The sequence below is a fragment of the Dipteris shenzhenensis genome, chromosome 1, assembly GCF_047967505.1.
Source record: "Dipteris shenzhenensis isolate YYH24624 ecotype China chromosome 1, Dip_SZ_1.0, whole genome shotgun sequence".
In the NCBI taxonomy this organism is placed as follows: domain Eukaryota; kingdom Viridiplantae; phylum Streptophyta; class Polypodiopsida; order Gleicheniales; family Dipteridaceae; genus Dipteris; species Dipteris shenzhenensis.
Window position 1 is genome coordinate 3,033,081 of NC_141596.1, and position 25,213 is coordinate 3,058,293.

Sequence of the window (25,213 nt, forward strand, 5' to 3'; positions counted from 1 at the left end):
ATCCCAATCATGGGCAGCTCTAGGATCTCATAACTCGGTGCCACACGTTTCCTGTGTTTGGCAATGATGGCACGGATCCGATGAAGATATGGGTGCCGGGCACGGGGTCTTGGGAGCCTGGGCCTCCGTGACCTGGATATGGCGATGGCTCGGTCCAAAATCACACCACTAGAGTGTGGCAATCTGCCTGTGTGTGATAAGGTGGTGGTGGCGCCAGGGGTTTCTGATGGCGAGGAGGGCATAAAACTAGCTAAGGTGCTGGCAGTGAAGAAGTCTCTGAGTGTACTTTGCCTGGGTGGGGCTGGTCTCGGCTGTCTGTCTCCCAACAAAGTCTCTCTATGTCGCTTGAGCTCTGATAAAAACAAACCCAAGCATTTTTTATCTTCGTACTCCATCACCCTACGGAGTGGGCCAAATCCTTTTCTGAATAGACAGTGGTATCTGCCTCGGATTTCATAATATACCGTGCATCTACATACGTAATGCTCCTCTGTCCCCTCCTCCTGCTGGCATAACTGACATATCCGATCCTGAGGGGCTGTGTGGGTGTATCTCCCTGTCTCTATCCTCAACTAATGTGATGAGGTTCGAATTTGGCCAATAATACTACGTAGCCTGTGAGATAGGTGTGTGTCCATGTATGCTGGCCTGGCTATAAGTTCATCTGGAGATAGATGAAGAAAATGGCTTTGGTAGTATGCCATCTTCTTCCCTAAGGGCTCATGTGGTCTACTAGTCCAGGTTCTCTCAGTCTCCAATTTGACAATATCAGCTCTAATGATCTTGTTTCGGTCATGGCGAGACATGTCTAACTTGGGACAATCCAAACTGTATTGAAAGGGTGGGAGTGCATCCATTGTCAACTCATGCTCTACAAACCATCTCTGTAGCTGAGCATACCAGCACCATGTTCGACCCTCCTCTGCTAGCTGCCTGGATGATATCATAGCCAACCGTGCATATCTGGAGCTAGGTAGATCCCACAATCTATGTATGCAAGTTACTGCCTGGAACAGAGCCTCAGTCACTAGTGGAGCAGCTGCTAATTCAGCTCGTATTATCGGATGGCTTGCTCCGGATCATGCGGGCAATCAATGTCACTAATGGCCTTTCCAATCTCCTCCACTCAGTTGCACCCCCTACACTGGGGCCCCATATAGTTGCACCGTAAAATAATGTGGGCACCACCAATGTCTCAAACAACCATAATTTTGTGCGTGGCTCTTGAAATTGTACATGTGCACACTGTCTCTCTAGTGCCCCCAAAGCTGCATAGCCTCTATCCAATCTGGCATCAATCGCGGCTCTCAGTGAAAATTGTCGACCAGAAAAGATCACGCCGAGGTACACATAAGATCGTACCTGCTCTACTGTCTCACCTTTGAAAGTGTACTGTTGTGCTGAGCGCGTCACCCAAGCCTGTGTAGTATTAAATACCATCACCTTGGTTTTCCCAGGTTTACTGTTAGATCCTTGTCCTCACAAAAAGCCTGTAGCGCATCTAAATGTCTTTGTAATCCTTTCGGAGAATCTGCAATCAAAACTACATCATCTGCATAGAGCAGAATGGGTATCAACACTCCTGCTAGGCTGGCTCCGGGTCCTCCTATCCTGTTGATATACTCTGAGAGCTCATCAATGTATATGCCAAATAGTGTGGGAGAGAGAGGGCACCCCTGCTTCACGCCAATAGTACTCATAACTGCATTTGACAGCCCTCTAGGTGCTCTAACTCGGCCCATCACCGTCTCGTACAAGGCATATATCCCCCACTGCATCTCATGTGGTACTCCAATATCATGTAGTCTTTGTTGGGGTAAAGGCACATTGCCACCCTTTAAAAGTTATGACCCCTATGACTGTCTTAATCCTAATAAAACCTTTGAGTTTGTGGTGTGGCTCAACACTTTTTACACACCCACACTTCTTGTGTCTCCCTCTCCTAACGTTCCACCTCCTCTCTTTCCCTCACAAGTGGTATCAGAGCCACTCTCTCACTCCGGTCTACCCCTCCCTCTACCCCTTCCTCTCCCCTTGGGCCTCGTGCCCTCAACAGCGAGCAGGGCAGCAGCAAGCCAGGGCACCCGCCGCGCGCAGCAGGTGCGCGAGCACCCATAGCTGCAGCAGCAGCTAGCTGCTACCCGCTACACGGCGGCCGCAGCCTACCAGGCGGGCGCAACCAGCGCGCAGCACTGGCCGCGCACAGCCAGTCGACCGGCTGCAAGGCAACAGCCGCGACCAGTCGTACAGCCAGCCGTACCGGCTGTACGGACGCCGCGACAGGTACAGCCAGCCGTACCGGCTGTACGGACGCGTGCAAGTACAAGGTACAGCTGTACCGACTGTACCCTCAGCCAAAATTTCGACAATTTTTTTTGGGGATCCGTGCCCTTGCAAGTACAAGGTACAGCAGGTACACTGTGCAAGCACAGCAGGTACTTGTAGGTACAGCAGGCACGGAAATTTTTTTTTGGGGGAAGAAGGAAAAAGTGAGAGCACTCTGCTCTTTTGCATGGTACTTGCAAGTACACGCAGGTACAAAAGTACAACGAGGTTTTTTCTTGATGCATTCCCGGAATTTTTTTTTCAGTTCTAGAACTGTGTGTTTGAGGTACAGCAAGTACACTCGTGTCCCTCGTGCTTGAGGTGACTAGTGCCACAGTGTGTGGTGGTTGCACAGTTATTTTGTTTCGGGAAGGTCAGATGCCTTAATTTGCAGAGGGCTTTTATGCTTTTGCTGAGTGCAAGTCTCAGTTTTTGGGTGACAATTTCATAGGGCTTTTGCCTGGAAGTGTATGCAGTGTATGCCTTGAGGCAGTGTGGAGCCAGGGTGCCCACATTGGTCTCGTTTTTGGCAGTGTATCAGTGACATTTCTTTGCAGGTCACAATTTGTGTACGACACTTTGAAAATCTCAGTTGAGCCACGCTTGGCCAGGGCGCATCGAGTTTACTCGGTCCCTAACTGTCCATCGTTGACAATGCTCAAAAGATCTTCTTTTCGGTGTTTGTACGTTGGGATCTGTGTTGCCACTGTGCACACAGGCAGTTTATGCATTACTTTGTCAGGTGAAAGTGCCAGGAGAGCGCTGTATTTTGTATGCTACCTCAGTGTTGAGGTGTTTTTCACTTGGTACAGGTGTCAAATCAAGGGGCTTTTGCCCAGATTTTGCTTGTGAGCACTTGAGTTATTGTTTGAGAACTTCAGATGCCTTTTATCCCCTTGGTAGAAGGGTGATTGTTTGGGATTTGTCCCATACTTTGTTGCAGGTTTGTGACAGGCTGAGGTGTTTGGAGCCTTTTTCAGTGAACAAAACAGTGTATGACAAGTGGTTTATGCATATAAAATCAGTGCAATACCTCATCTGAGGTGGGAGAAGTGTCCAGGACAGCAGTGTTTTGTGCTTCGTCAGATGATGATGCACTGATAAAACACTTGTGGAACAGCTGCAGCATTCTGTAGTTACTGTTTTATGCCTATTTGAGCACGGTACAGTGTGTCAGAAGGTACAGTGACTAGAGGGAAAATTTTCTGTTTTGCTGCAGATTTTTTGACAGTAAAAAACAGCACTATTGTGAGTGCTCCTGGCTCTTGATAGAGCAGGTTTTCTGAGAAATCAGAATTTTATTTAGTCATTTTTTGACTTACAGGGAGTCAGTAACTTCCCTTGTCTGATATGGCATCAGGGGGAAGTGAATCCTCAATACTGAACATAAAGAAATTGGAAGGGGCACACAATTATGCATTATGGGCAGAACAGTGTTTGAATGTACTTCTGCTAAAGAAGATTTCTAAGCCCATAAGGGTGAAGGGTGTCAAGCCATCTGGGATGGCAGATGATGAGTGGGAGGAGCTTGATTTGTCCGCAAGGGCGGCTATCATGCTTACTCTCACTGATTCTCTTGTGTTCAATGTTCAGGCAGAAAAGACCTCTTATGGCCTATGGCAGAGGCTAGAAGAGTTGTATGCCCAAAAGAGTTCAGCCAGTAAGGTTTATTGGTTGAAGAAGCTTGTCGACCTTCGCATGAAGGAAGGTACAGCTATGACCTCACACTTGAGTGAGTTCAATGCCATCTTTACACAGCTTATCGCACAGGGATTGAACCTTGATGAGGAGTTCAAGGCTACTTCTTGTTGTGTACCCTCCCTGAGAGTTGGGACACTTTCAAGACCACCCTGTCAAATTCAAATATCACTCTTATGTATGCTGATGTGGAGAGCTCTCTCCTTATGGAGGAGATGAGCAGGAAGAATAATATGGGCAGCAAGTCTTCCGATGCTTTGCAGGTACAGGAAAGAGGTAGGACTCAGTAGAAGGGGAGATCTGCTGGCAAGTCCAAATCCCGCAGTCATTCCCGTGGCAAAAAGGATATTGAATGCTTTTACTGTGGCAAGAAGGGACATGTGAAGTCCAAGTGCTTCAAGTTTATACGGGATCAGAAAGCCAAGAAGGCTGAGACAAAGGATGCAGGCAGTGGAAGCAAAGGCAAAGGCAAGGCCAAGGCAGATGACTTGGATGCAGTGAATGTTGCAGCAGAGGACAGTGACAGTGACAGACATGATGTATTATGTTCTTCTGCTGTAATTGCACATACATTGGTTGTTGATGGCCACGACATGCACACCTGGCTCTTGGATTCAGGTGCTTCTGTTCATGTTACGCCTCATAGGGAGTGGTTTACTTCCTACACAGGTACTCATGGAGTTGTTCACCTTGGGAACAACTATGAATGTCAGATTGCAGGGATTGGCAGTATACAGATAGTATTCCCTGACGGACGCATATTTATGCTTGATGGTGTTCGCCATGTGCCACAAATCAAGAAAAATCTGATTAGCACTGGCTTGTTGGATGACAATGGTTATCACACCACATTTGGGGATTCCAAATGGGTAATTACTGATGGCCAGGTTGTAGTGGCTGAGGGTTATAAGAGTGATACCTTGTACCCTCTTTATGTTTCCAGTGTAGGTAATCATGTTGTTGCCATAACCGAGCTGCCAAAGGTTTCATTGTGGCATAGCCGGTTGGGACACATGTCCGTTAAAGGAATGCAAGAACTGTCACGTTTGGGTTATCTGCCGTCTCTTTCATTTTCAGATTTGCCTACTTGTGATCATTGCATTTTTGGAAAGCATTCTATGACTCCTCATAAGAGGAGAACTCCCTAGAATAGAGCACCGCTTGATCTAGTGCACACTGATTTGTGTGAGATGCCACAGCTATCACTAGGGGGTGCAAAGTATTTCATTACTTTTATTGATGATGCCACATGCAAAGTGTGGGTCTATTTCTTGAAGCATAAGAGCGATGCCTTAGATGCTTTCAAGAAGTTTGTCGCTCAGGTTGAGAATCGGATAGGACGCAGGCTGAAATGCCTCAGATCTGATAATGGGGGTGAGTATGTGTCACATACTTTTGTACAGTTATGCGAAGCTAAGGGCATTAAACAGGAACTCACAGCCCCTCATAATGCATCTCAAAATGGTGTGAGTGAGCGGATGAATCGAACTATTCAGGAGAAAGTTCGATGTATGTTGTCTTATGCTGCATTGCCCCATGGCTTTTGGGCAGAAGCCGTGCAAACAGCAGTTCACCTAATTAACAGGTCGCCGAACAAGGCTTTGGAGTTGAAAGTGCCAGAGGAGGTGTGGTCTGGCAAGCCACCTTCATATAAGCACTTACGTGTGTTTGGCTGCGAGTGCTTTGCTCATGTACGCAAAGAACTGCGCACCAAACTGGAGCCAAAGTCTTTCAGATGCATCTTCATGGGTTACGGTGACGAAGGTGAAATGGGGTACCGGTTATGGGATCCTGTCAAACGGAAGATTATACGCAGCAATGACGTCATCTTTAAAGAGGATTGTGTACACAGAGAACCCGTGCAACCTGCGGAATACAGGAGGGTTGTCTATGATGATGTCGGACAGCAAAGAATGCCCATTAATATGCAGCAGCAGGCTGCTGTAAATAACCCTGTTCAAGAGGGTATACAGGCTGAAAATCAGCCAGACAATTTTGCCAATGATGCACCACTGGATATGCCAGCAAATGGTGCTGTAGAACAGCCAAATATGGTGGTACAGCCACCCGTCATGCATGACGAACAGGCTAGACAGCAGCCTAATACGGAACATTTTGTTAGGAGGAGCACGCGTGTACAACGGCCTCCTGACAGGTTTGTTCCAGGAGCCAATAATGTGGCTGATTTTATCATGCTGACAGATTGTGGTGAGCCTTCCAGCTTCAGGGAAGCTATGGGAAGAACAGAGAAAAGGAAGTGGGAGAAAGCCATGCAGTCAGAAATGGACTCCCTACTTCAAAATGATACATGGGACTTGGTGCAGCTACCTGTAGGCAGAAAGGTTTTGCTGTGCAAGTGGGTTTACAAAGTCAAAGTGGATTCAAATGCTTTACCGAGGTATAAGGCCAGATTGGTTGCCAAGGGATTTAAGCAGGAGAAGGGCATTGACTTTGATGAGATCTTTTCCCCCGTAGTCAAGATGACTACTTTGAGAGCAGTGTTAGCTCTTGTTGCTCATGAGGACATGGATTTATGTCAGATGGATGTGAAGACTGCTTTTCTTCACGGAGATCTCCATGATGAGATCTACATGAGTCAGCCAGAGGGATATGCTGTTAAAGGGAAAGAGCAGATTGTGTGTAAGCTCAAGAGGAGCTTGTATGGACTCAAGCAGGCGCCAAGAGAATGGTACAAGAAGTTTGATGCCTTCATGCAGTCCCAAGGGTATCATAGGTGTGAGACCGATCACTGCTTGTACACCAAACGGGCAAAGGATGGCAGTTTGATGCTACTCATTCTATATGTGGATGACATGCTGATTGCCAGCAAATCTCAGCAGGAGATTAGTGCTTTGAAGAAGCAACTGCATAAGTCTTTTGACATGAAAGACACGGGTGATGCAAACCATATTCTTGGTATGCGGATTATTCGTGACAGGTCCAAGGGACTTTTGTTTCTGTCACAGAAGGAGTACATTGACAAAGTACTGCAGAGGTTTAAAATGGAGGGAGGGAAGTCTATTAGTACCCCGTTGCCTCCTCATTTAAAACTCAGCAGTAAGGACAGCCCCAGATCAGATGATGATAAGGCTGAGATGGCCAAGGTTCCGTATGCATTTGCAGTTGGTTCTTTGATGTATGCCATGGTTGCCACTCTCGTCCGGATATTGCTTTTGCGGTGGGAGTCATCAACAGGTATATGGCAAATCCAGGCAAGCAGCACTGGGAAGCAGTGAAAGGCGTCTTGAGGTATCTCAAGGGTACCAAAGACTTGTGCATATGCTATGGTAGGCAGGATGCATTGGTGCATGGTTTTACAGATTCAGACTATGCAGGGAATGCAGATAACCGGAAGTCTACTACCGGTTATATTTTCACATTTGCAGGAGGTGCTATATCATGGGTGTCTCGGTTGCAGAAATGCATTGCACTGTCAACCACTGAAGCTGAATATGTTGCAGCCACTGAGGCTTGCAAGGAAGCAATATGGCTTACTCGGCTGGTGGGAGATTTGGGCATTACAGGAGATATGCCAGTTTTGCATTGTGATAGTCAGAGTGCTATCATGTTGGCAAAGAATCCGGTCTTTCATCAGAAGACCAAGCACATAGATGTGAAATACCATTTCATCAGGGAGGTACTGGAAGACAAGCGGCTTGAGCGTGTGAAGGTGCATACTGATTCCTGCAGATTTGCTCACTAAGAGCTTGCCTACAGAGCGGTTTACACATTGTCGCCACATCATGGGATTAGGATGAGACCATTCTTATTTTATGGTCTTGTATACAGTAACTGTATATTGCTGTAATTTTTATTCTTTTCTCCCCTTTAGGCACAGTGGCCTTTAGGTGGGAGGTTGTTGGGGTAAAGGCACATTGCCACCCTTTAAAAGTTATGACCCCTATGACTGTCTTAAGACAGTCATAGGGTAAATCCCTAATCCTAATAAAACCTTTGAGTTTGTGGTGTGGCTCAACACTTTTTAAACACCCACACTTCTTGTGTCTCCCTCTCCTAACGTTCCACCTCCTCTCTTTCCCTCACAGTCTTTCCATCAGCCTGGTCCGTGGGATTGTGTCAAATGCTTTGCGGAAGTCTACAAAGCAACAATATATCCTTTTATGATGATGTTTGCCTTCCTCTATGACCCCGGAGAGTCAGGATGTGATCCAAAGTGGTATAACCTCGCCTGAAACCTGCCTGTCCTACTGCTCTGTGTCCATGCATTGCTGCCCATCTGCTCAACTCCTTTTCCAAGATGGATCCATATATCTTGGCCAAGCAGTGGCCAATCATGATAGTCCTGTAATTGTTGGGCATCATCGGATCTCCACTCTTAAAGAGCAGTACAATGATATGCTCTGTCCAACTAGGGGGGAATCCTTCACAAACTGCTCTATTAAACACATGCACAAGAAGCGGTGCCACAATGTCCCGTGCGTACATAAAGTGCTCTCCCGCTAATCCATCATGATCCAAAGCCTTTCTATGTCCCAATCTGTCAATGGCATCATTGACCATATGCAATTTGAAGGAGCAATATGTAGGCCTCGTATCCTGTGGTTACGGAATCGGTGGCTGTCCTGGTATACAATATAATGACTGCGCATAGTCGGCCCAAGCTTCTGGTGCTACAATCGGTGTACCAGGCTGTCTCTCCTGAAACATCCTCCATGCCTTCTTACTGTTCTGTCCCAAGAATAATTGGTAGCTCTCTGCCTCCAATCTAGCTAAGTAGGCCCGTTTCTTCTTCCGTATTAGGCGTGAGAAGATGGCCTTGGCTTGCTTGTGTGTCCGAGTGTTTGTAGCAACCTCCTGCTGTAATTGTCTGCGCATCATACGACACTCATCGTCATACCAACTATTTTGTGGGGCAGTGCTGCAAGGAGGGGTGGATGATATTGTTGTGTGTGGGAATGCATACTGTGCTGACACATGCAATACCTCTGTCAAACCACGGGTGATCTCCTCCAGGGGACCATGAGGGTCTAGCACCATAATTTTGTCCCACACTGCATCTCCGTACATTGTAGCAATCTCCTCCATGAATTGGTATCTAGGTTGTCTCTAAAACGAAGGCCTGACTACCCCCCTCCAGCATCCTCCTGACACAATAAACCTCAATATAGCATGGTCCGCAGCCACTCCAATGGGTCTGCTAGATACACTGAAATCACAGATCTGTGGAATTAGAGACGGCAACCCCATCAAATAATCAACTGTACTAGCACCTCCTTTCGGGTTCCAGCATGTAAGAGCATCTGAACCTGGCCAATAAGACAGACCATTGAAGATAATCAATCCATGGGCATGTAAGAAAATAGTACGCAGCGGAAGATAACAACAAAACGCAAGTACACGATGGAAAGCTGGAGAGAATACAAAAATTCTGATATACCAAACTGCTGATACAACTGATGGTTGGCTGTCCACCCATGCGCTCTACAGACAGAGCTTCGATGGTGATCTAGACAGATGCTGGACGGAGGACTATGAGCGTGAAGAACTGGTGATCTGATGATAGGGGGTGGCCACTATTATATAGTGTAAGTCGGTTGACGGTCGGCCTTGTAATAGGCAGTCGGCCTAATAGACAGTCGGCCTGGAAGACCAACCGACCCTTCAGAAAACATGCTGTCGGGCCCCGGACCCTGCCGCTGGGGGCTTTGCCCCCAGACCCCCACCGGGGGCCTGCGCCCCCCGGACCCCCTGCTATCGGGGGGGCTATCGCCCCCCCGAACCCCCCCTTTTTGCAGACGGGTATCTACTCTTGGCTCCTAAGCCGTCTCATAACCATCTGGTCTACTCTAAGACCCCTTCCAGTGTCTAAACTGGGGATCCCTCCCAATATCCGATACCCATCATGGCTTCTCCTCATATGGGGGCCTTACAACATTGGGTACACAGAATATTGGTGGGTTACATGAGAGGTGGACATTTGAGCTAACTCTAACAGGGCACTCCCTAATGCTAAGAAATGTGTACCATATTCTGTCACATCTCCCAAGTCCTGTGCCGACCTATGCAAACCAACCTCCTCTGCGTTGATCTCTCTGTAGATGGCATCACTCGAGTCATATATTGATGTCTGCCTCAAGTGTGTACGGGCATTAAAGTCCCCCACTAGCAATATCTCCCCCATGCTCGCATATCTCATAATGTCCTCATACAATGGCAAGTACGGCGACTCGCCCTCAGGTGCATACCTCGAGTAGGCAGGTGGAAAGTAGCATGCAGCTACATATAAATCCCTGGGGTCCCCTCTTTCCACTTGGATCCACATGTATCTGGCTTCTGCATCTCTATGAACGACATGTACTATGTCTCGCAAATCCTCTCTGTACAATACTGCTACTCCCCCAGAGCCTCTAGTCCCTCCTGCCATCTGTGGCTGTGGTCGGCATACTGATTCCCATCTAAAACCTCTAACATCTGGAAGTTTCCTCCCCTTGCACTGGTGTGTCTATGTGTAAATAGCGACATCTGCATGCCTAAAGGAATCCTCAAAATAGCCTGCATCTAGCCTCAGAGAACCATTACAGTTCCATATACTGAACCTTAAAGTCTCCAAGGCCCCATACCGTCATGTGGATCTCCTCTCTGTGATGATAACTCTCCCATCTCATGTCCTCAAATCGTAAAATCAAGGCCTTGGGCCGGGCGTCATCTTTTCCTACTCACCATGCAGCAGCAATAGGTACACTTTCCGCCCCTATCTTCGATGCTAGTGCCTTTGCATCTTTAGTGGCATCCTCTTTTTGTTCCCATCCCACAATTCTAACATGCAAGATCCGAGCCTTTCTCCTTGCCTCTTCCTCTAATGTGGCATTCATGACCTCTATTTTATTAGCTGTTACTCCTCTGTTTTTCTTGACCACTTCAATCCATGGTGCGTTTTCTTTCATCTCATTGCCCACTTCTTGTGCTTGTTTTTTTGCATCTTTAGCCACCTCGGCCCAAGTATGCACCTCTTTTTCAACATTTGCTTTCACTTTAACAACACTTGCCTCCACGGCTGCAATTGCCTCCCTGCTTTTCTGAGACTCTTTGTCCATGGCCGCAGATACATCATTTTTACATGCCTCAAGTTGCGATTTCAATTCTGCCATTTCCTTATCTTTTACAGATTCCATGGCCCTTGTCTCAGCATTTACATAATCTTTCATAATCTTATGCATATCCTTTTGTAGCAATACTTGGTGTACTTCCACTTCAGCCCGCAATCTGGATTGCATTTCACATAGTAACTGTGCTTGCATGTTCGCTTTCAGTTCTTGCATTTCAACCTTGAGCTGCTTTTCCATTTCCTTCTTGGCTTTGCATACTTCGGTTTCCATCTGCTTCTTTATTTGCTCATACATTACTTTTGCTTGTGTCTGGACTTCTTGCATAATTTCCTCCCGCATGGTGCTCATCTCTGCTCTTACCAATTTGTACATCTCGTTATATACTACTTCATCAATCATCTTGGGGGTTTTTCCCAATCTCTTTGAGCTTGGAGAGAGCGTCCATTCTCTGCCTTTCCGGATACGAAACTTGGGGATTTTTTGTGTCTTTCCCGGTGTGTGAAATTGAGCCTCATTTGCGATCTCTAGTGTGGCATGCCCTTCATTAAGAGCAGCCATGTATGTTTCCACAGCCAGAGAGAAAGAGAGAGCATAAACTCCAGCAGGTGCAAAGCAAAGGCAAACACCGACCTCAACCAGAGAGAAAGAGACGTCGCTGAGGGATTACTCTTACGGCAGAGAAGACTGCGTACACCAGAGCAAAAGTCCCGACGATCTCCGCTCCCAAACCGTCGCCTTTGGTGTAACTGCCTTTGCGCAAGGGCAGGAATGAAGAGAAACCTCCACTTAACAAGATTGAAATGAGCTACCAAAGACCCAAGGAGAAGCGCCAGGAGAATAGGAGCGATCCGAACCAGCTTCCAAGTCGGCCAGCCAACAACCACAAGTCACTTTGCTTCACAGGTGCCACTAATCCAGAGAAATGGGAAAGAGGCTTTCTATTGAAGATCTATACGAAGATTAAGAAAGCTGACAGACGTCTAAAGACTCTGCAGAAGACTCTAAAGACGTCTAAAGACTCTGCAGAGAGAGGTGGTGATCTCTACATGCACTTCTCTTGGTCTTGCAAACATAACTTCAAGTTCATATTGTATTGTATAGAGAATTGTACTCAGCCTCATGCTCCCTCTGCGAGCTAGTTGTACAAAGTTATTTCTTGCAAAAAAGTCTTTTGGGGGGTCCAGCCCTTATTTCTGGGCCCTAGTTCTGTGTTTTTCTCTCTCTTTCCCTGCTCTTCCACCCCTTCCTCCATTGCGTTTCAGTTCCAGGTGTTTATCTATCTTTCCCTGCTCATCCACCCCTTCCTCCATTGCTTTTCAGTTCCAGCACTTCGTTGAGTTTCCTAAGCTGTCCCAAAGTTCTCCAATCCCTAGATGTGGCGGATATTGAAGTGTCATTTGCTCCTTGGTGCTGCGACTTTTCCTAGCTGCGATTTGGTTTTCAGCCACATGTTCTTGAGGATTTGAGGTGCGAATTAACTAGAGGGGCTGTGGCGTACTTATTGGAAGTTGTGTTCGAGGTTTAGTTAAGGTCTCATAGAGGACAACTACTTCAATGTGACGAGGTCGTGGAGGTAGAAGCAACATAGATAATGGGCATGCTGCACGAATGCAAGAACCTACCAATCTAAGCAGCGGATCATGACCCGGACAATAGAGATAGAAGTGATGAGGACACGGCTTCAGAAACAACTAGGTGCAATGTTGAACGCCCAAAGGGATCATGCCCAACAAGGAGGTGAGGAGCGAATTGAAGGCCAAGTGAAGCACAAAATAAAGAATGAGCCAAGCCACGGCCTGAAGTACAATCATGATGGAGCTGGATTGTTGCACAATATAATTGCCAATTTTTTTTGTTATCCTAGGCTAATGAACATTGTCGGGCTCACTACCTACACTGCTACAGAACTCTATCGTTGATACTGTTCTTATTATTAGAGCTTTACTCGAGGTTTTCCTTAAGTCACACGACCTTCTGACTGTTGTCATAGGCCTCTGCGAGCTGCCAAGTATTGCTAACCTCTGGATTTCCGCACATTGCTTCATAAGCTCTTAAGTAGTGTGTCAATTATTGGCTAGCTATGAGCTTTCTCCAAACCTTATATGCCTTCCTTGAGCTTGATGCCTCACCTACCAACACGGTTCCCCTCATTGATGGTATGCCACCTTTCTACTAGCCGCCTAGCTATGCATGTGTCCTTAAAAGCTTGTTGTTTGTTCGCAATGCTACACTACACTTTAGTCAAGACTGCCTTTGCTCTCAAATGATACAAGCTCTGTGTGGAAACATCCTTTGCTTGAAGCTCCTCTTATATCTAGTTGTGGCTCCTTGTGACATCGTAAGTTGCACTCCACGCGACTTCTTGAGCACAAGGCTTCAAAGCCTTGGCACTATGAAAATGCCACTTATTAAAAATAGTAACAGGAGATCGAGGACTTTTCACCCTTTGGTCCCAAGAATCTTCTTTTCAAAAATTGAAGCGCACAGAAACTTTCATACTCCAATGCAATTATTAGAAACCTCCCTCTCTTTTACACTGTTCCAAACACTACAAACACTTAAAAACACTGCAAACACTCGACAATGGGAAACTTCACCTGCTCAATGGTTGCAAACTATGTTCTCATCTAAAAATTAGATTAGAGGTAGAAACCTCAAAACTAAGTGAAATCTGCAAACGTTTTTTTCTTACATTTACCCATTGGTGGAATGGAAGAGCACTACGTCCACTATCATGGGTGATACAATGTTGAATAGTGTGTTAGAGCTTATGCAACATCGGATGAAGATGACCAAATTACTATTCAAACGTACACCTTGTCTATTATGTTCATCATATTGATACAATATATATGAAACAAGGTTGCTCTAAGTCCATAAGGACATATTTGCACTGAACGCAAGGAAAGGTAGGTTTTCAGTCTGTCAATCTCTTCCAGAACAAGAGCTGTTCCTACACATATGCTAGATATGATGGCTGCTTCCAATAAAATGACTCTGTAATATATCAAGATACCTTACAAAAACAGTCTCCCCATACGTGAATGATTCATATGGGGAGTTTAGCTCTCCCCATGCGTGAATGATTCATATGGGGAGTTTAGCTCTTTCTTCTAACTGTTGGATTAGGCTTGTAAATAAATAATTTGTGATTGATGTCGTCTTCTACATTTTGTTTCAGTCTTTATGATATAATTTTGTGGATCAAGTTGCTAGCAAGGTAGATTGATTGATTTAAGGTCCTACTTGTGACAGTTGGAGGCACTTCTAAACTTGTACGTAGATGAGCAACACGTGCTTGTTTTGCATTCAAATGTAACACACAAAGTAGATATACAAATCATGTTCAAGGTCCGTCTCTATCCTTGATGTTTATCGAACGCACAATCCAAATATGCCATTCAACATCCTACATTTTGTTAAACAAATATGTTTCTAAAGATATATGGAGAATGATTTTCACTTTTTTAATTTTGGTTTTGTTTGTTGGTTTCCTGCTAGGATGTAGGCATATTGTAAGGCAACTAGCTTCCATACTTTGATTTATATTATTCTATGACATGTTAAATATAGGGATACACTATCCCAAGATGTGCATAGGGGAGCTGGAGACACTTTTGCCTACAGTAGGCTTCTATCCACTTTAGTTCTGGCTTGTTGCACATTAAGTAGAGAATATCACATAGCTCCTTGCTCTCGGTTAAGATAATTCTATATCAGCTGGGTGCATCAGATGAACCACAATGATCACTTTTATTAGCTTGGCCAGCTCTTCAACAAGGACTTTCCAGGAAACTCAATGTAGTAGAATAGAATTATAACACCATAGAATGAGAGATGGTGCGGCCTTGATCAATGAGTTTGAGAGGCAAAAACTCCCACTTTAAGAGCCGCACATTGACATGCATTGCATTTGCACACATGCAAACAACAGTGTTGGAATAACTTGGTCCCCATGATCTTCCTAGCAGTGGCATCGGAGACTACATGTTCAGCATCCAAACCAGAATGTGCATCTTCAAGGATAGCTTGGGTTTTATGTAGAAGCACACACCTTTGCAAAATGTGGTTTTTGCCTAGTCAACCTAAAAGTTGCGTCTGGGACAATTCTTTTTTGCTTTTCAGTGTGTGGCAAACCTTCAGAAAGTTTCCCTGTGGATAAGAATTGAACTACATCTCCATACCAAGGTGGAAAGCATTCTATACCAAGCAAGCATACATCCAAGTCTATTGCCACCTAAAAAGGGTTCGCATTGAGCAACTCATATTCCACGCCTATAGCTACTTTCCCTGTTGATATCCTTGATAAATGATATGCTAGTTGGTGCAACCGACCCAATCGGACCAAAATTTTAAAAACAAACTCTTGGAACAAAATAATCCATCTGCTTAAGCGGGTTTGTTCCCTAAATACTATTGGGATTGATGACCTGTGATGGAGATAAACTTGCTGCCAATGCACCCTCTATCGTTGGGGGGTTGACTTTGGGGGCCTATCATATCAATCTAGGAACAAAGAAGGAAACAAGTATATACTAGTGGCCACTGATTATGGTACTAAATGGGTAAGGCCCATAGGTTGTGGCTACCTTCCTACACAATCAAATTATTCTACTCCCAACATCTTTGTTCACATATTGGATGACATACAAGGCCAATTCTGGATACTTCTCTTTCCATTTGCTTGAGTCAAGAGAGTGGTGAAGCACGTGGATGATAACTTAGACCATTGAATGAGTATGGATGTGGACGAAATGGAAGAGCACCGAAGGGAGGTTGTCTTTGCCTAGCAAGCGTGGCAAGATAGAACCCTAAAAAAAAGAAAGAAATATAATACAAATACTTCTTTTGCTTTAAAAAAAAAGATAGAAAAAAGATGTTGTAATTTGACACGACGTGGTGTGTCATGTGTAGGGCCGAGTGCCAAGTGCGATCTCCTAGTCGCCCTCTTCCTTTCTGTCAAAAGGTCCACAGGGGGAACAGCAAAGAGATATATCTTCATGCCAATATATCTTGGTGCATCCATTTTGCACTATGCTTACCCCACAAGGGACATATACAACATGACAGCTTCTCAATGAGGCCTTGTTAGCTTGAATTACATTTCTAACACCCTCCCTCAATTCAAGTACGGGTATGCCTTGTGTCCTTCCCCCCCCCCACACACACACACCTCCCCCCACACCCACTCGAGGTCAACCTGGACCAGTGGGCACAAGGTCCACTGCAGTGGTCAATTCACACACCCACCCACCCACATGCTAGGGACACCACGTCTCAACCTCCAAACCACTAGGCCAAAGCCTTGAAGGCAAAAAATTATCCTATTTGTGACACGTTGCTCTTTTTGCGATCCAAGCCGCTATCTATGTGTTTTGGCTACACATGTTCTTGGGTGCTTGTTCCCTTGTACATGGCTTTTCTGCCAACCTTCTGTGTCCCGATTGTAAAGTTCTGCTAGGCTGCTCTTGCACGTATAGGGTTTTGCTAGGCTACTCCTAAGTCAGATCGACAACGATTAAATAGTATTTACTGCCCGTGCCCGTCCTTGCCGTTGAGTGTTCTATGCCAGTCTATTGCTCTAACTTTTTATGCACTTCACTAACGCTCGCGTTAGTCTGGCACTTTCTTGTTTATATATTGTTGTTCAACACTTCAGACTTCTGGTTGCAGTCTGCTACGGTCATCCAGTCCCGCTTGCCATTTTGCAGTCTGCTTTCAAGCCGTCAGACATCTCTTCTTTTGCTCGTGTTCAGTCTTGCGTAGCTACTCTCAAAGCTCTCAGTGAAGCTTAGCTTCTATAGAGATCACTTCTTACATATCACAGCGGAGGGTTTCATTGAGCCACCAGGATACACACAGATTCACCTACCCCACTCGATGAGGATCTCTCTTGGGCAGTTCCGGGTCTCGTCACACAGACTTCGCATCGAGAGCGGCAGAGCAGAGCGACTACCCAGGGAGCAGCGCATATGCACACTATGTGACATAGAGGAGGTTGAGACAGAGAAGCATTTCATCTTCAGGTGTCCTGTGTACTATGAGATCGTTTCCACTGCCTCTTCAGAGATAGTTATGGGATTTTAGCCCATTTCCTCTCCTACCCAGACCAGCGGTGTTTGGTAGGTTTCATTCATGAGGCACTTAGACACCGCGAGAGGATACTCCGAGCACGGAGATAGAAGCAGTCATCTTCCTCGGTTGATCCCTCTCAGAGCTCTATCATGGAGTTCTTTCAGCTAGATCACATGGACCCCAACGAGACGAGGCCTCGACATGACGGTGACCCGGAACCCGTAACCCGACAGCTCAGATAGAGAGTCGACACACAGATCACACTTGGAGACATCTCCCCTCCTTGTTTAGAGTTGGAGCCCGACCGACGGGGGTCACAGTAGCCCTGGTTAGACGTAGAGCTACGACCAAGAGATGTGCCAGGACCGCACCTCTGAGTGGCTGACAGCACTCTGTTGCCGACTTCATGCCTCCACTGCCTCATCCATCCTGATATCTTGCTGTTGTTGGGGATGATGATGATATTGATGATGATGTTGAGATTGATATATAGTCAACCACCGACATCACTATGTTGTACTTAGGACTTAGTACTGCCATTCTGCATTTTTGGCATTTTGCATTTTGCATTGGTATGGACGCTCGTTTAGTAGCTCCACTACCACAGCTCATTGTATCAGGATTTTCACAGTCTCATAGACCCATCGGTCTTCCGAAGACTTTAATAAACTTTCTTTCTTTCTCTGTGTATCAGACTAGTTCAATCCAATTTTTTTTGTTGTTCGTACCACGGGGCATGCTGCAATTTCTATGCTGTACCACGTGGCACTGCATGCTTCTTGAAAATGCCCCCAAATTTGACCCTATTGCCACAGGGGCGGCGTGTTTCCATTTACACCTGCACTAGAGCTCCTCGATCTCTAATACCATGTTGCAAATTGACGCAACTCCTCTGCAAATGCTGTACCACGTGGCACTGCACGCTTCTTGAAAATGCCCCCAAATCTGACCCTATTGCCACAGGGGCGGCATGCTTCCATTTACACCTGCACTAGAGCTCCTCGATCTCTAATACCATGTTGCAAATTGACACGTGGCATGCATCTGTAGGGCTGAATGCCAAGTGTGGCCTCCTAGCTGCCCTCTTCCCTTTCCAGGAAACAATGTAGAGAAGGGAATATATCTTAATGCATCCATTTTGCATTGTATGTGGGATTACCTCCCAAGGGACATATGCCACATGGCAACCTCTCAATGAGGCCATGTTAGCTTGAATTGCATTTCTAACAAGTGAGTACAAGTACCCGTGAGCACTGCCTTCAAATTGGTTTTGTCAAAGGAAAACAATTGTCAAGATGAATAAATGATTAATTTGCAACACCTATGATGGAAGCCCGTGTATAAAAAAGTTCGAATGATTTGTGAACTCCGCGCGCGTGCGCGTGTGTGTGTGTGTGTGTGAGAGAGAGAGAGAGAGAGAGTTTTCTTAAAAAAAGAAAGTGTGTATGAGTGAGTGTGTGAGAGAGAAAGAACCAAAATAGAAGGAGCCACGTGGCAACAAAGTGTGGGGGACACTTTTGAACAAAAGTGTACTTAGAGCGTTGCTTGGAAGGCAGTGCTAACAAACTCCGTGTGTGTGTCTCTGTGTGTGAGTGAGAGAGAGAGAGAGAGAGAGAGAGAGAGTTTTCTTAAAAAAAGAAAGTGTGTATGAGTGAGTGTGTGAGAGAGAAAGAACCAAAATAGAAGGGGCAACGTGGCAACAAAGTGTGTGGGACACTTTTTAACAAAAGTGTACCTAGAGCGCTGCTTGGAAGGTAGTGCTAACAAACACCGTGTGTGTGTGTGAGTGAGAGAGAGAGAGAGAGAGAGAGAGAGAGAGAGAGAGTGAGAGAGAGTTTTCTTAAAAAAAGAAAGTGTGTATGAGTGAGTGTGTGTGAGAGAAAGAACCAAAATAGAAGGGGCCATGTGGCAACAATGTGTGGGGCACTTTTTAAACAAAGTGTACCTAGATCCCTGCCTAGAAGGGAGTGCTAACAAAAGCTTGGTAAGACAAAAACTTTTGATGTTGGGTTGGTCACTTGGTGCTATTGCATTCAAATGAGTTCCTGAAGCACAAGCCAAACTTCGTTATCAAGTGGGCAGGTCCTTTCTTTGTCACAAGGATTATCCCTAGTCGAGTTAATCTGGCCACCTTAAGGACAAGATGTTGAGGGCACCCGCCGCGAATAGATCCTAGGTGAAGAAATCCCATACGTACTGAGGGTGAAGAAATACCATACTTTGTTAGGATATATCTCTATATGGTCGTTATCTAATTTTTCATTAAGGAAAAGGGTGTGTACTTTGCCATGTTTTCTTTTTATTTGATATTTTTCATACACTTAATGTATTTAGAACTAACTCAAGGAGGTGCAAGCAAAGGTTGCATAGTAGACGACTATTCAAATTTCAAGATGACATTCATTTGAAATTGAATTGAAGATTTCGTATTACCAAGGGTGAAAGGAATTTGTTACCAAGGGGTGTCTCGTTCACCTTATGACCAAGAGTGATCATAAGTGACTACAATGCCACGGATATAATAGGTACCTGGAAACAAAAGGCTCCTATATATAGGGCTGTTGGTCAAACTAGAGAGTAAAAAAGAAGAGACTTTGTATTGATGTATTGAAATTGTGCCTTGAAAGACTTTTGGCGCTACTCTCCCTAGTGATGCATGCCCTATTGTGCTTGCACGGCCAGTTTCATATTGACCTTGGGGCTGCCACATGACACCGCAAGGATTTGAGACCATGCACCCTCTCTAACATGCATGAAGTGGAGACAGAGGAGCAGACATCACAAAATTTGAGGGAGAATGATTGCCTCTTTACTCACATGTCCAGGGACATGAGCCGGGTCATTCACTATCTTGACTAGTAATGCGAGGGACTCTTTGTAAATGAGGTCACTGTTGAGATTTGTACATCAAGATGATTGAAGGATGTGGATCTTGGATAGGATTTGGATTGGGTGATGAAGATTTGGTAGCCTATAAGGTGATACCTATGAGCCTTCCATTTGTAAGGTTGATAGCTAATACCACCTTATGTGTTGGCTTATCTATTTGTTGTGGTCCTCCATCTTCTCTCTGGCCTTCCCACATTCAGTATTTCTCCTATTGTGCACTCTCTCTTTCCTACATTCTAACATGGTATCAGAGCTCTAGTAGGCTCTCCTCCATCTTTACTTCTTGCCACATGTAGCTCCATGAGTTGCATACTATTCTTAGTACTTTTTTCTTGTTGAAGCTGCTGCCACTCTGCTGAAATCCTCTTTTGATTGATTCATTCATTGTAGTCTACATTCGACACAGCCTGTGTGTTGCTGGTCTAACGCTACGCCTCTGGATATGTAGCAGCTGAGTAGCCAAGTAAGTAGTTGTAGCGAAAGGCAGCCGATCAACAAAGCAAGAGGAGTCTACAACAAAACAAGCAACTTTAGCAGTTTATTAGCATATAGATGACTCCCGTGCCACCCTCGGTAGTCTCCCTCTAAGTAAAGCCCAAACCTGTGGAGATAAGTGATTGTCTAGAAGATGGCATCAATCTCGAGTGGTGTCATAGAAAACTTTGCCTAAATGATATGGTGGGAGACCAATGGCTTACTCTGAATCATCCTGAATCCCATAGTCACCTGCAGCCTCTTGAAATGTCACCACTCAGTCGCTGACAGGTCACCCCCCAGAAGGGTGTTGCATACACGGTTGTCGGCCTCACTAGTGTATCAAATAGCCATCCCTTTATTGGGGGGTCTTGGAAGTGTGCTTGAAAGCACTGCCATTCTAGTCAAGCTAAAGCTCCTTGCCCTCATGTAAGTCATGCCCTGGCAGCGTGGGTCATCGTGAAGGTCGGCCTTGCAAAGCTTGCCCCTAGGTATGTGTAAAACTGTACAATCTCCACCACTGGCTCCCCTCAGTAGGTGAACCTCTGTCGATGAAGTATTGCCTGTGAAAGATCATAACCTTACTATCAAGTCTCTCTCTACAAAACACCTCTAGGGCATCTAGATGTCTCTGTAAGCTTGCTGTTGAAGAGGATAGAAGGACTATGCCATCTGCATGCAACGATATCTGTATCATTAGATCATCCAGCATCGATCCCTCACCTCCTAGGCAGTTTATGAAAGTCGTGATCATCAATGTATAACCCAAATATGTCGGTGAGAGAGGGCATCCTTGCTTCACCCCTTCACCCCTATCGTGCTCTCGATCCAATGTGACAGGCCTCCAGGGGCATGTCCCCTCCCTCTGGCTAACTCATATAGACTCTTCACTCCCAAATCATGACCCCTGGGATCTACATCTCCTGAAGTCACCTGATGATGTGGGATCGTGGGAGTGTGTCGAAGGCCTTCCGAAAGTCTACAAAACAAGCATAGACTTTTTGGGCTCTCTATCTCACCTCCTAGATGGCTGCTTGCAAGGTGAAGATATGATCAAAGCTGGAATGTTGTCGCCGAAACCCAGCCTGCCCCAGTGCTTGCTGGTCGTGTGCCTCTGTGTAGGTCTCTAGTACATAGTTCTTGGCCACTGTATGACAAATCATGAGACTGCGGAAGTTCCCAGTATCCATGGAGTCCCCTGCTTTGTGTATCGGCATAATGCTGGTTTGAACAAGGCTAATGAGATGAATGTGATCCTCATGGCAGTGCTCTTTTCTTGAAACCATAGGGAAGAATCCATACTTTATATCTGAGCCCAGCCAAGTTTAATGATCTTTTAAGGGAAAAAAAACATATCCATTCCGTTCTTCCTCTCTTTCCTCCTTATTTATATATGCCAGAAGATTAGAGTCCTGTGGATGATGGTTGAGGCCTCTGATCAAGGAAACAAAAAGGTTCTATGCGCAGCTCTGATTATTGACCTGTCTTTTCTCGGTCCGGGGTTATCTTTTTGAACAGGGCTTCTAGAGAGGAAAGTGATCCTCATTGCTGTTCTCTCTTGAAAATGCAGGATCTTATATATCTGAGCCCAGCCGTTTGTAATACTCTTTTAATCATAAAAGAGCAAATAATTCTGCATGCGCTCCATTCTGCCTCTCCTGCCTTGTATATGCCAGAAGATTAGCATAATGCATCATCAAACAATTAGTTAAATTAAGCAAACCTAGTATCTTCAAGCACCTTATCCATGCTCTTAACCCTTGAAGACACACATCACTAGTTTCCCCACATTAGAAATGTATTCAGCCTCACCAGACTCCCGCAAACAAGGGGAAGATGCCATATATAATTTTGCAAAAGTCTGATTCCTCACAAATCTCTAATTTGATTATTATACTTTTGGCTTAGTCAATTATGTTGCATACTGGATTTGTGTCTACCAATGTATTATGTGCTGCAATTACCTGTGCTTCTGACCTTCAAGTAGCTGTCTTACCTCCCATTTCAAGAGAGAAGTACTCGGTTTACAAGCATTAGGGATTCTTTTGGTCTGCATAAGCTCCCCAAGTCCCCCATTCCTTTTTAATGGCAAAAAATGAATTCCTGCTTATTTTGGGGAAATGAGCAATCAAGACCAAGCTTGGTGCACAACCCTCAATACGTTTGACCTCTTACCTTATTTGCAATCGCATTCTCCAGCCGTAAGTGTATGCCTTAGCCGCTAAATATCTGTGCCTTTAAGAATAATTTGTACCCTACCCAAGCTCCAGCATGATTTGTACGTTAACAACCAGCCCCTGATTAAGGGCTAACCCATGACTTTTGCTCTTTCAATCTCTGATAATCTTTCAGTGTGGACTTTTCATATAAATCTTTTGTTCTTTCAATCTCTGATAAGCTTTTAGTGTGGACTTTTCATATATCCTGGTGCAAGAGCTTTGAGGTCCTTGCTGTGGCTTCTCAAATGCTGGAAGCTCTTCCCTGTCTGAACCACACATCACTGCCCAAAGTGCTGGCCTCTTTATACAGGCACTGCTTGGAATGCCTCATCCACCTTAGCTTCTTTTTAAAGAGATCCTGTGCTTGACACAGAAATCCAGGACAGGCTCCGTCCTCTCCCCTAAGAGACCCATATTGAAGGCCCTTTGGTTATCACACAACCATCCCAACTCACCATGTAGGGTAAATGTTTTATTAATGCTTCCTTGTGCATATTCGTTTCAATTCTGTCTTTACATCCTCAGTTCCTATTTCCAGTATTATTCTTGGGGCTCTGTTATGTGTCTTTCCCGTTGTATACAGAGATTCTGCTGTTAGTGCATTAAACCAAGTTTTAGATGCAATAAGGATTTACTCATGTAAAATCCCTAAGCAATGAAATAACCAGTAAAAAGCTTACTTTTGTTCTAGGAGGGAGCTACAAGTACAACAATGCTACGTGGCATATGGCAGGCAGAATGGCTCATGGCTTCTATAATGTCTCAAACAAGTATGCAGGCCTCAATGCCTTGGAGTCGCTGTACAATGAGCAGCCAGATGAGCATATTGACAAAAAGCCTTGAGGAGTTGAATAATCGGTTTGGTAACTTTTTATGTGAGATGGAAAATGTTGGGTGGGACACTTCGCAACTTGTTCTTAAGATTCCAAGAGAGGCACCCTATCTTGCTTATTCTTTTTCAAGGCAGCACTAATCAAAAAATGAAAAGATTTAAACCATTTTGCGTTGGAAATGAGCATGTGTGTACATCTTGAATTCTTTATGATCAGTTTTTATAGCATGCATGTCTCTGCAATCTAATATGCTCTTTAGCTCCATTGCAGGAAACAAACTTCTAGATGTCCATCATGGCCATAGTTTGGAAATATATTTTTGTGTTCTCTTTAGTGCCTTGTGACAGCGTTTCCCAAGAATCAAATGAAAGACCTGCACCTAATCAGGTCATTACGCCATGTAGAGACATCATAGCATCTTGTCTATGTATGGTTGACAACGTTAGAGACTTGTGATTGGACGCTTGTATAAGTCAATGTTTCCGCTTGTATAAATGTTTCAAACATTTTGTGCCATTATGTTATAAAGCCAAGTTACATATGCAAGAACTTCTTTCAAGAATGGCACATAGAAATCAATATGATTCAGGCCCTTAACACGCCAAAGAATGCCCGCCAATCATTATTGGGGGGAGCCAATCAAAATGCTCCATTGGGGTGGATGGGCGCCCCCCTTTACACACAGCTAACATTTAGGGGACTCCACAAGCTGAGTGAGCTGCCACCTCCTCCCCATCATAAGAGATTTCTTGGGCAGGCAATCTTGGCTGCCCAAGTTTAGGCACCCATTTCCCAACCAATCAAATTCAAGTAGAGGATCACTCCCCATTAAATGCTACCTTTTTATAAAAATTCTTGCTTGGGGATGTGTAAAGCCCCTGCCCATTCAAGACTGTCCAAGCCTTTTTTTGGCTGTCCACAAGTTGGCACCTTTGGGGCACCCTTTGGCGGTGTGTGACCATGTATTCTTTTGGATACAGCAAATGAAAGAATTCTAACGACAAAACAAGAGAACATCTACGAATAACAACACAAAACAAAGTCACGTAATCACCATGCACAATAAAAAGAGCACAGAAACTTTTCGACGCACGTTCTTCTGCCTTCGGCATCGCCTTTGTCGTTCTACTTGAGCTTTTTTTGGATGCTTTCCCTGGTGGAATTCGAGTCGCAGCCTGTGGGTATCTGTAGTATTTATACGCTGCCATTTGGCTACAGGCAATATCAATCTTTGTTTTTGTGATGGCACCGTCGTTCGCTCCATTTACGATCACCTGCTCTCTCGGTTAATTCTTAGGGAACAAGCCCTACTTTTCACGATCACCTGCTCCACGCTTAGCGAGTTCATTGTGTCATTTGGGTTGGTTTTCAAACGCTTCGCTTACTTTATTACTTCCATCATGTGATGCAGCTAGAGAGTTTTCCCACATGGCATATACGAAAGGCACCCTTTCTTTTCTCTTGCTGTTAATCTTGGTCGTTTGGGGTGGCCACATGCATGCGCGAGTTGACATCTCTGTCACCAGGTAAGCTATCTCTTGTACTTCTTTATTAAGCATACGTTGGAACATACAAATCTCAGCGTCCCATCAAGGATAGGAATATGGCTCGCCCTTTGAGTTGATGACCCACA

At 45.1% G+C, this 25,213-nt stretch overlaps 1 protein-coding gene and 1 pseudogene across 1 annotated transcript in view; one reads left to right on the plus strand and one right to left on the minus strand.

The window, feature by feature from the left end:
* The window catches only part of RUS5 (root UVB sensitive protein (Protein of unknown function, DUF647)), a 140,277-nt gene extending 116,557 nt beyond the window's left edge, over positions 1 to 23,720 (plus strand). Inside the window, exons 14-15 of the mRNA XM_087396226.1 lie at positions 14,346 to 14,441; positions 23,439 to 23,720. Of these exons, the coding sequence (XP_087252352.1) occupies positions 14,346 to 14,441; positions 23,439 to 23,720 (378 nt within the window). The remainder of the gene's footprint in view (positions 1 to 14,345; positions 14,442 to 23,438) is intronic.
* On the minus strand, positions 573 to 9,231 carry LOC147905260 (uncharacterized; annotated as a pseudogene).
* Positions 23,721 to 25,213: the final 1,493 nt, after the last annotated feature.